This window comes from Echeneis naucrates, chromosome 11, assembly GCF_900963305.1.
Source record: "Echeneis naucrates chromosome 11, fEcheNa1.1, whole genome shotgun sequence".
NCBI classification, from domain to species: domain Eukaryota; kingdom Metazoa; phylum Chordata; class Actinopteri; order Carangiformes; family Echeneidae; genus Echeneis; species Echeneis naucrates.
The window spans coordinates 9,256,442-9,267,615 of NC_042521.1; the positions used below are offsets into that span (position 1 = coordinate 9,256,442).

The following is an 11,174-nucleotide window of genomic DNA, read 5'->3' on the forward strand; positions in this document are numbered from 1 at the left end:
CACCTGATGGTCTCTTTGGGACAATCCGCTCCATATAACTCTCCTCTTAACTGTCAGAAGATACATCTACCTCCAGGCTTCATCTGTTTCTGTCGAGTTTTTGTTTCCTCTTCTGAAAAAAAAAAAAAGTTAGAGCGCCAGCTGATCTCGCTCTCTCTCTGTTCTTTCTTCATCCAAAGAATCACTGATAAGGAGACATTGCACTATTCTTTTTTTCTTTTTTTTTTAATCGTTTCTATTTATTGTATTTTTTGCACTAACGATGCACACCACGCAAAAGGACACAACCTATACGAAGATTTTTGTCGGGGGTCTTCCCTACCACACCACGGATTCAAGTCTCAGGAAATATTTTGAGGTGTTTGGTGAGATTGAAGAAGCGGTGGTCATCACCGACAGACAGACCGGCAAATCCAGAGGTTATGGATTCGTAAGTGTCACTTTTCCTCTCTGAAACATTTTACACATCAGTCAAAGTCCCCTTGTCGTCCTTGTCTCCGGCAGCATCATGTTTTACAGGCGGAGGTGTTTCTCTTTTTGAAAAACAGCTGCTTTAAACCTGTTTTGCTTTCTGTTGCAATCTCGCACCCCCCGACTTGTTGCGTCGGTATGCGCCTTGACATCTTGGATGTGCCCCCCCACGCACACACACACACACACACACACACGCACACTCACACGCTGACAGCTCTGCTGCTGCTAAGAAAAACCTCTATCCAAGAGCTGTTTACAATGATGGGAAAGTAATTTGCTCTTAGTTGTGATAAAAAAAAATATATATTTTAGTTGAGAAGAAACAAAGGCGTGTGTGTTTTAAATAAACTTTATATTAAAGTATGAATTTATAGAGATGTGTGGGCGCTAAAGAACCAAAGAAAGATCTGGCCCATATTTGGGCTTGACAAAGACTATTTAATCAAATTCAAGATCTGGCTCTGGCACATCCACCCAGCAGATAAAGTTAACTTACAGTTCATATGTACAACACATTTTCCACAGCTTCAACTTTAATCATCCCTATCATTTTATCTACAACAGTTCTGTTCATTAGTTCATTATTTTAGAGACAAAAGAGTGTGAAAAGAGAAGATAGCGAAGGTCTGAGCAGTTTGATTGTTGAAACTGGAGCCAGTCACCTCAGCCAGGCTCCCATTCACTGCTGATAGTTTCAACACATGATGGATGTGTGTGTGTGTGTGTGTGTGTGTGCTGCCAGACACTCAGTGCTGTGAATGATAGCCGCACACACATGCACACACACACACACGCGCCCAATGAGTGAGCATGTCCCACAACAGTCCACTGATATACAACACGTTTTCTATCCTTTTATGAAACACACACGCTGACTCATCACTAATTCATCCCTCTGTTCAGCGCTGCCATGGCAACCTGTTGTTTCTAAAGAGTCTGCAGGAATTGAATAATTACCAATCTTACTAACTTACTTACATGTTTGCCTGAATAATCCACACCTGTCCCATCCTGTCTGTGTGTGTTTGTCAGGTGACGATGGCGGATCGCTCGGCGGCAGACCGGGCCTGTAAGGACCCCAACCCCATCATTGATGGCAGGAAGGCTAACGTCAACCTGGCCTACCTGGGTGCCAAGCCTCGGGTGATGCAGCCAGGTAAAGACAGACAGCACATGTATCCAATAACCCCTAAACTTAACTGGGATCAGTAAGTCTGTAGCTGGTTTTATCCAAGCCACAAACTACTTTTCAAGTTGATTAGTTTATAGAAGCAGTTTAAAGAGGCAAATCGACAGTTCCTTTTATTTCCTCTGCTCTGCAGGTTTTACTTTTGGTGTTCCCCAAATTCACCCTGCCTTCATCCAAAGGCCTTATGGGTAAGTATTGATAAATATCGTGTTCAAATAATTGTTGAGATTTTTTTCTTACGTAGAATTTTAAAGGTCGTCAATTCAAAACTGTTCTTATTTCATCTTGTCTCTGTGCGATAATTGATACCATAAGTCTAATATTTGTCTTTACTTCTGTTTCTTATCAAATATTCATAATTGTTGATTATAAGAAGGTATAATTACTGATAATGATTAGTGTATAGTCGTTTTCTGTATGACTGTCCACCAAAAACCACGTTTTCTAGTTTTGCCTGTTTGTGAATGTGTGTATACGTGTGTGTGTGTGTGTGTGTGTGTGTGTGTATGTGTATGTGCTGAGTGGACAATGACAGAAACTTCCAGGCTGACTCAACGTTATCTATCTTTCTCTGGTTCGACAGGCTTGCTCTCGGTTAAGCTAACTGTGCTGGTTTGTGGAATAGTTCTGCAAACATAATCACAGATCAGAGAAAGGAATTACCTGTAGACTCAAACACACACAAACAAGCTCTCAAAATGGTGATTATAGATGCATGTACGTGGGTTTCATTTGACTTTTTTTTATTTTATTTGAATAGAACTTAGAGCTTTGTGTGCAGTTATGAAGTGGTGTTGTTAGAAACCGTGTGCTTTCTTACTTTAATGACAAAAAAGCTGGATTGTCTGAATTTTTGGGGTGTTCTTTTTCCTCTTTTGTGGAAGAGTGTTAATTTTGGCAAGAAAGATTTTTTATTGATTGGTTCTATTGCTTTTAGCTTGTGGTTGACTTGTTTTGTTTAACAGGAAATGTTGTTTCATTTGTTTTCTGGCTGTCTTGTTGGTGTGAGTGGTGACTTTTCTGAGTTTTATTTTTTTATTTTTTATTCCTTTTTACCCCAGTTACCTCCTTGTTCATACCTCTCACACTTTCACCTTCTTTCCCCTCAACATAACAAAACCTATCATTGCCTGTGAATGCTCACAGCATCTTCCTGGTGTTTTCTGTGTGTTTGCTATATTAACACAATGTACAGATTCATGTCTTGCTCTGTGAACTGAATACAACTGGCATATATCTCTTTGCCGCTGTCTCTAGTTCTGTTTTTCCCCAGTTCCCCAAATTTAGGAAATATAGATGTTTGGGTTTTGTTTTGTTTTTTTATAAAAAAAATAATTTCATCAATTATTATGGGTGTTTCATAGGCATTTTGTGCGTGTGCGTGCGTGTGCGTGTGCGTGCGTGTGCGTGTATGTGTGTGATTCTACTACATATGAATATTTGCTCTGGTTGTGTTTGCATGCTTGTGTGGCTTTGTTTGTCCACATGTATTCTCATTTTCAGCTCAGCTCAGTGCACCAAAGTCTCCAATGTGACACAAACAAATGTCTGGATGTTTGTCTCTCTCTCTCGCTCTCTCTCTCTCTCTCCCTCTCCCTTGTTCTCTCGGTGAGCTTTCGTCACATGGGCTCGTGGTGTTAAGCAAAACAAGCGCACCCATTGTGCCACACAAAGGCCTAAATGCTGATGCTGCAGTCGCATGAAGCTCTGTGTTGTGTGCCTGTGAGTGTGCGTGCGTGCGTGCGTGCGTGTGTGTGTGTGTGTGTGTGTTTGAGGGGGGTGGTCTGGGAGCAGGGAGAGTATAGGAGCCATTTAAACTGGGCCAGAATGGCTGTTTCAGGGGCCACAAACATGCACAACCTGTTCATATGCGTAACTATCTTATCTGAACTAGGAGCAGTCAGTTTGTCTTTCAGAAGGGGTGAAAATAATATGTTCAAATGTGTAGACATTAAATATTGTCAATAAGGACCACGAAAAAAGAAAGGGAGACAAAATGCAAAGCCAGATTGAGAAGCACAGCGAAAAGTTTGAGAGTGAAGACAGATTTGCATGCATCGTACTTGAAATTAATTGGCAACTATTTTGATTTGAAGTAATTTTTCGGGCAAAAATGTTAAATCGTTGCTGAAAGCCTATATCAATCTGCCAAATTTAACAAAGTGGACAAAAAGTCATTTTACACTAAGTTTGAGAAGTGTCACATTAAATATACCACGATAGCAGGTTTCAAAAACTATCCTGCATTCGATGATGATTTTGAACAGTTTCTTATCTGATTTGGTTGCAGCTTGAAATGCCAGTAATCTTCCATACATAGTGGGACCATACAAACTAGCTTCATCTCAGTAACTTTGTTTTTGAGGTGAAATTAGACACTAGATCAATTTTTTCCACAACAGCTCTGTCAGAGCATAACATCTGTGTAAAGCCAACTTCACAAATGAACACAAACACACCACCTTGCTCACATTCGATCTTCTCACCTCAATAGACATTTTTACTTTCCTCCCCCTCAGTTGACAGCATGCACCATGGAAGAGGACCTTTATTTAGCCTTGAACTTTAATGACCCCTGGGTTGCATGAACACGACATTCCAGTAAAGACTCACATGCAGTTACCAGCAGAAAACAGCTTCACACTTATTGGTATACTGTAGAGTTTCCTTAAAATCTCCAGTGAAAAGAGGGTATCTTATTAGTATGCCATATTTCATGGGTCAAACAGAGTTTTGATTCCCATGGTAAAATTCTCTTTATGCTGTGTGTATGTGTATTTGTGCATGCTTATATATGTGTGTTAGTCTTCTTTATTACAGCGGTGGTGAGGAATCAGAGACAAGCAGAGGTTCAGTCAAGGACACAACAGGCTCGGAGTTTCATTTCAAGAGCAGCAGAGTTGGTCACGTACCCGTGAAAGCTCTTTTTAAAATGTTATTCAATTGAAAAATAGTTGCTGTCTGAGCTCATGTATCTACAGTCAGTCATAAACAGTAGCTGCTGAGGAGGATTGCGCAACCTCAAAATTTCTTTCTTTAATGTCTTTTGCCCTCGACCAGGATTCCTTTTCCCATGAGAGTGATTGAAAGGCCAAAAAATATTTTTTACAATCCTCACCCAGCTCTCTCAATCTAGTTTCTATAAAAGGCTATAAAGAAAATATCCTGGGCCTTTATGGATTCAACCATCAGTCAAGCCATTCGATTGTTACATTATTATATTTAATGTTTGCTTTGTCTGGGATATTTCCAATCTGAGCAAGACAATACTATCCATTTGAGTCTCCTATGATTTAGCACTGACATCAAATGTCAAGAGCTTGTCATTGGTATTATTTGATGGTCTTTGCTCACAGTCTAATGTGGGTCAGAGTTTAATTGTCTGATAGATAACTCAATCGAAATATCAAACCAATAAACAGACTTTGCCAACAAACTTAAGTTTGGTATTTGTTGCAAAATTCAAGGGCTTAAGATGGCAAATTCTAAATCTTGTGCGTTGTGCTGTTAAACATCAGATTAATACTGGCCTTTCTCCTGGATGTTGACCAGTCACTGAGTCATCAACTTCTAGTTTGTCACCCTGTTTGCTGGAGGTGAATAATAACATTTCCCCACCGTACAATGTGGGAGTCTGTTTTAGAGAAGAGGCATCCAGTAAAGTGATCCTGGAAACTTGCCTCGCCCTTCTGAGCTTCATTAGTGCAGGTTTCAATGGAGAGCTTCAGTGTCACATGATGGTAAAAATGGTCCTGAACATTTTTCCATAAGTATAACTCTTCCGAAAACACTTAAGCATTTCAACGAAGAATTTAATTTGAAATCTGATCTCATAAAATAGTCATTGTTGTTTTTGTGTGTGTGTGTGTGTGTGTGTGTGTATGCTCTGAGGCAGTAACAGCATTGACTTTTACCCCTTACCTAATACTAAATCATATTTCTACAGCCCCGTTTACTCATTTTCTCACTTCCCTTTTTCTTTTTTGTGTCCTGACTGACAGTGGTGTGTGTTTGTTGTTGTCATTTTTGCAGTCAGTTTAGTTAAAGTCGACTATTTTTACATATTTCTTCCTCTCTGACGCCTTGCTGTTGTTCTGTTCTTCCTGTTCCCCTCTGAGCAAATTGTTTTTGGTTGAGATGTGGATTGGATTGGATTGTATAACGGCGTGCTGACAATAGGGTTGCCACGATAGATCCTGCCTTTTACTCTTCAACATTTTCTGCACACTCTCTTCGAGCTCCGGAGTCCAAAAGCAACCGCTTGATGTTCATTTACTCACCAGATTACACCCAGTTCTTTTTTTTTTTCCTTCATTCTCTCTCAACAGATCTCTGAGTGGTCTTCATTCAAACTCATCTACAGTTACAGTGCCGTTATTGGAATTTTGTGCAACAAATATATTGCCTGTTAAGCCTTGTGCTTTTCACTGCATGTAAAGCAAAATGAAACTGAAACTGAAGTTCATTTTTATCTCTCATGGGGTGGGGGGGCTGGGGTTTTTTTTTTTTTCTTCAGGACATCAAAGACTGAAAGTTTTCGCCTCTTCAGTCAGAAGCTGACACTTGGCTTCATCAGAGGCTGCCCTCAGGCTTGTCGAGTTTCCAAACTTCATAGAGTTGATAGAGCTGGGTGGGGGGGCAGGATAAGGCTGTGTCACAGAGGGTAGAATATGTTCATTGTTCATAATTGTTTATTTAATTGAAATATCCCTCTTGGTGTGGAGCCTAGTCCCGACTCCCCCCGTTGCCTCCCCAGCTCTTTGTCCCGATACAGAGGGGGAAATGGCCAGCAGCGTCCCTTTTTGAAAACTGTCCAGCTGTCAAAGTGGCAGTGACATTTTCACAATGCTTCCCTGGACTCATCTCCTCTGTCCGCACCCCTGCCCCCGGCAATCTAAGCCCCCCACCCTCCCCTGCTCGCCCTGCAGCAGGCAGGGGGACGGCACCAGAGCCAAATCCACATGTGACCCGCAGACAAAGCGCAGGTTACAGATTCCAAACGTTTTCTTTTCATCTCACCTGCATCAACTTCTCTGGAGTTCTGTCTCCACAGCACAAACACAAAAAGTGAATCTGTTCCTCTGAAGGAAGATGAAATCATTGCTTACGCTCTCTGAATGTTATTGTACAACAGATGGGACTTTTCAGTGCATTTGAATGAACCTGGAGGTTCAATGAGCAGCCTCTGGGACTTCAAAAATGTCCTCACCTTCCAATCCTCTTTTCACAGAGATGTCTATTTTGGCAACCCTATATTGTTCTAATCCATACTAGCAGCCATTTCCTTGGTGTTCTTGACTGGTGGGGTGGACTGGACTGGGGGGCTGGGTGGTGGGAGGGCGCTTGGCCGCAGTGTGATGGAGTTGGGTTTGAGAGTGTTTTTTTTTTTTTTTATGTTCAGATTTTGTGTTGATGAATCAAATTAAATCCTGATGTATGTATTTCTTCCACAGCATTCCGGCCCACTATGTGTACCCTCAGGCCTTTGTGCAGCCTAGTGTGGTCATCCCTCATGTGCAGCCAGCAGCCGCTGCACCAGCCACCGCTTCCTCCCCCTACATCGACTACACAGGAGCTGCATATGCGCAGTACTCTGCAGCTGCAGCCAGCGCTGCTGCTGCTGCTGCATATGAGCAGTACCCCTACGCTGCATCCCCGGCTGCCGCAGGCTACGTGGCCACTGCCGGCTATGGCTACGCAGTCCAGCAGCCTTTGGCCACTGCCGCCCCGGGCTCGGCCGCCGCTGCAGCCGCAGCCTTCGGTCAGTACCAGCCTCAGCAGCTGCAAGCTGACCGCATGCAATAGCAGCCACTGCAACCACTGGACATGCAGAGAGAGGAGGCTCGCCCCCAGCCACAGCTGATTGGTCAGGAGAGGGAGCGAAGGAAAAGGAAGAGGGAGTGGCTTTGAGGGAGGGCATGCTGGCGACTCAGAGGCAGAGTTGCTTTAAAAAGGTGATGATGGTGGTGGTGGTAGTGGTGATGGTGATGATGGTGAGGTGGCAACTTTTTACAGTAACTTTCCAACTTGCTGTGCTTCAACCAAAAAACAAGAAAATGAAAAAAATTTGCAGAACAAGTAATGGAAATTGATTTACTATTATTGTTGTTGTTATTACTATGATTATTATTATCATTATTTTATCATTGTAGTAGAGTACTTACTTTTAGAGAAGAAATGCAGGAACTAATCCCTGTGGTTGGTATAGGTGTTAAACTAAGCCGTTAAGTCCTATTGCTGTCTTTAACGTTAGTTTAGGAAACTGTTCTCTCTTGGTTATTTGATGCCCTCATAACATTTATATTTATTATTGTATTATTATACATTGAGGGGTCACCTTGTTCTTTTTGTCTTTTCAAGTGCATTTTTTTGGATTTCTGATAATCAGGGAAATGGAACCGTTTCCAACATGTTAGCTATTATAACGTGACCTCTGTCAGGAAGTCGAGGAGTTGTAACTCGATGTGTCACACATTTATGAAGAACTACCTTTTTATCTTCCTGATGCTGAATGTCCCTTTTTTTTTTTTTTTTACTGTGTGTCTTGACCTCTTGACCTATGCAAAGCAAGCAAATCACCAGGAGACAAAAAAAAAAAGAAAACAACAAAAAGAAACAAAAAAACTGAAAAAGTGATCAACTCTGACTTGACTCCTGGACTAAAGAGGGACTTGGCAAACAAAACAAAGGCACTGACAACAGGAGAGAGGTTGAAAATGGCTTCAGACAATGAGAAACACTAAATCAGTTGCTTTTTCACATGTTTCGCTCGCACGTACACCGACACATGCATCCACAGTTGGACACATAGCAGTCAAAGACAAAGGCAGCACAGTCGTGTTTCTCTCTGGCTCTGCGATGGAGTGAAAGAAATAGAGAGGGAGAGAGCAGCTGCTGGTGGGGGTGGACAGAGCCGCTCCAGCGCCACACAGACGGATCGCTCTGGAAAGAACGCATCACTTGTGCTCGTTTGTTGAGCTGTCACATTTTAATCCCTTGCTGGGCCCATTTGGGAACCAGTTCTACACCCCTCCACCCAACACAGAGCGCCCCCCCCCCCCCCCCCCCCCCCAGTCATTCAGCCCTGCCACTGTCAGCACTTCCACCTCTGTGCTGCTGCTGTAGTCTGGTGTCGGTGTCAGGTACACACTCACAAATACACACTTTCACCAAAGCCACCCCAACAACTGGCCTGCCTCATGTCTGTCAAGAACATCCGGTGGGGTGGAGAGGACGGGAGGTTTCTTTTTTGACATTATGTTGGTCTGTGTGCCTTACATTTTACTGCTATTTAAGTGAAAAACTGAAAAGGAAGAGAGAAATCTACTATTTAAGGTATTTATTTTTGAGGGTTGACTATGTTAACGCTCTGAGAGTAGAGACTTAGTGGCGGTACTGTATTAATAATATTATGTACTCATCTCAAGGCATATATAAGTTATTGATTAGTTTTAGTCATAATATTATGATAATAAAATTATTATTATTAACATACTCAACCAAAAATGTTGATGTAGGACTTATTTAAGATACTGTTATGTGCACTGTACTTTTATTTTGTATCTTTTTGATTCTTTAGAACATGACATTAGATATTAGCTTAATGCCTTTTGTATGGAAGAACTTTATTTAAATGCAGGCCTGCTTGCATGCAGACTGTACTCTGCCTCTTCTGTGTTTAGACAAAAGGAAAAAAATATAAATAATTTTGACAAAAAAAAAAAAAGCAAAAATGCTGCTTTCTCCACTAGAATGTATAGTCGTCGAGGTTTCAGTAGCTGTGCTTCTTCTGCTCAGTATTCATCAGATGGGCTATTTTACACTGTTGGGAATTTTTATACTTGAACTATTTCTTACAAGGGAAATATGAAAAATAAATGGCAAAAAAACTTTTTAAGCAAGCTTTTCATTGTCACTGGATGAAGGCATGTAAAGTGTTATTATTTAAATGCAAAGGTCCTGTCGGTATTAAATCTTTTACTTCAGAATTTCAACTCCATTTACTCAAAATTGGAATAAAACGTTCTATATTTAAAAAGCTCTGTGACATTTCTTTAAATGAAGGCTGCTTCTCTTAAGACAAATTTTTTACACACATCCACATCCCAGCTGCGTGATTCCTCGATACATTTCCACTTCCATTGGTACATTTTTGTCCTTTTATACGCTGAAGGAAATAACCTTTACATTTGCTCTGTGCCTCTGTTTAGTGCTCTGTCCATTTTTCTGTCAGCCTTTAGCCACAGCTGCAAGGTGGCAAACTCATCATACATGCCAGATGCTGTAAATCTCCTCCTCTGTTAGAAATAATCCATTACCTGAAACGCTCTCACATTACTGTCACACCCGCCGAGAGTCTGCATGGATACAAATAACGCAGGGTAACTTCTCTGAGGAGTCCATCAATGATTCATCTCCCCTCTAATGAATAAGTCATGTGAAAAAAAGCATTTGCTGCTTGGTTCTGTCATCTTTTAGGCAGCTCCAGAGAGTATTTTTGGTCCTGGGTGAAACATGAAACTGGCACACATACGGTAGGTGGGTGACCATGACACAGCATGGCTCCAGCAAGGCCTCATGGGCACCACCTGTCCAAGCTCATAACGTAAGAAAATAGGATTAGTTTTTTATGAAAACAGTGATGTCAGTCTGTGATCGTGTCCTGATGAAAGTTTAAAGAAAGACACAGGTTTGATTCAGCAGTTATCTGGAGGCTGTAAGGTCTTAATGTGCTCTCTAAAGTCATTTGTAACTAGTTGATTAATTTGTTGAATCATTAATAAACGTTTTCTTTGCCAGGTTGAAAGAAAAATTCCCTTATGTGGTTTGGGTGTGGAGTGCACCACTAACTGCACAGAAAAAAATCCATTCATTTGACTGCCAACCGGATGGGTCAAAATTACTGCTACTATCGATTTCACACATCAAGATGTTACTCAGTCTGTTATCAGCCATCTGATCTTTGGTCTCATGGTTTGTCCAGGTTACATCAGACTCTCTCCACTCCAGAAGGTACTTCAAAACTTCATCTACGTGTCAGCAGTCATATGGGGAGATATGAGGGATCTTCTGGTTTTCCAAAAAGAACAATATGGCTTTGGATCTGTTGTTTTGACGTTCTTATGAGAAACAGAGTATCTCAGAGGGTCAATCTCAGATCCCAGTACTTGATTAAAGTCTGGGTATTCAAATTAACTTTATTTGTGTTGACGGTGTGACTGGATCATGTACCCAGAATGGAAAACCAGCATCAGCAGGGGGATTTTTGAAAAGGGGTTTTCCCAGTTCTGGGTCAGACTTAGGCTTGATTTCATGGACTCCCATGGGGATGATGATGGTGGTGATGGTGATGGTGATGGTGGTGATGATGGTGATGGTGGTGATGATGATGGTGGTGATGGTGGTGATGGTGGTGATGATGATGGTGGTGATGGTGGTGATGGTGGTGATGATGATGGTGGTGATGATGATGGTGGTGATGGTGGTGATGATGGTGATGATGATGATGGTG

The 11,174-nt window shown here is 41.7% G+C and overlaps 1 protein-coding gene across 1 annotated transcript; it reads left to right on the forward strand.

The window, feature by feature from the left end:
* Positions 1-8,185, forward strand: rbm24a (RNA binding motif protein 24a). Its single transcript, XM_029514217.1, has 4 exons — positions 1-430; positions 1,507-1,630; positions 1,797-1,851; positions 7,117-8,185. The coding sequence occupies exons 1-4, from the start codon at positions 263-265 to the stop codon at positions 7,466-7,468; spliced, it is 699 nt and encodes a 232-aa protein (XP_029370077.1). The 5' UTR covers positions 1-262; the 3' UTR covers positions 7,469-8,185.
* Positions 8,186-11,174: the final 2,989 nt, after the last annotated feature.

What these genes read in the sequence shown, in the direction of transcription:
- rbm24a (XM_029514217.1), top strand. Translation starts at nt 263, where the DNA reads ATGCACACCACGCAAAAGGACACAACCTATACGAAGATTTTTGTCGGG. An exon ending in AATCCAGAGGTTATGGATTC is followed by an intron (nt 431 to 1,506) that starts GTAAGTGTCACT and finishes TGTGTTTGTCAG; the next exon opens with GTGACGATGGCGGATCGCTC. An exon ending in TTCATCCAAAGGCCTTATGG is followed by an intron (nt 1,852 to 7,116) that starts GTAAGTATTGAT and finishes TTTCTTCCACAG; the next exon opens with CATTCCGGCCCACTATGTGT.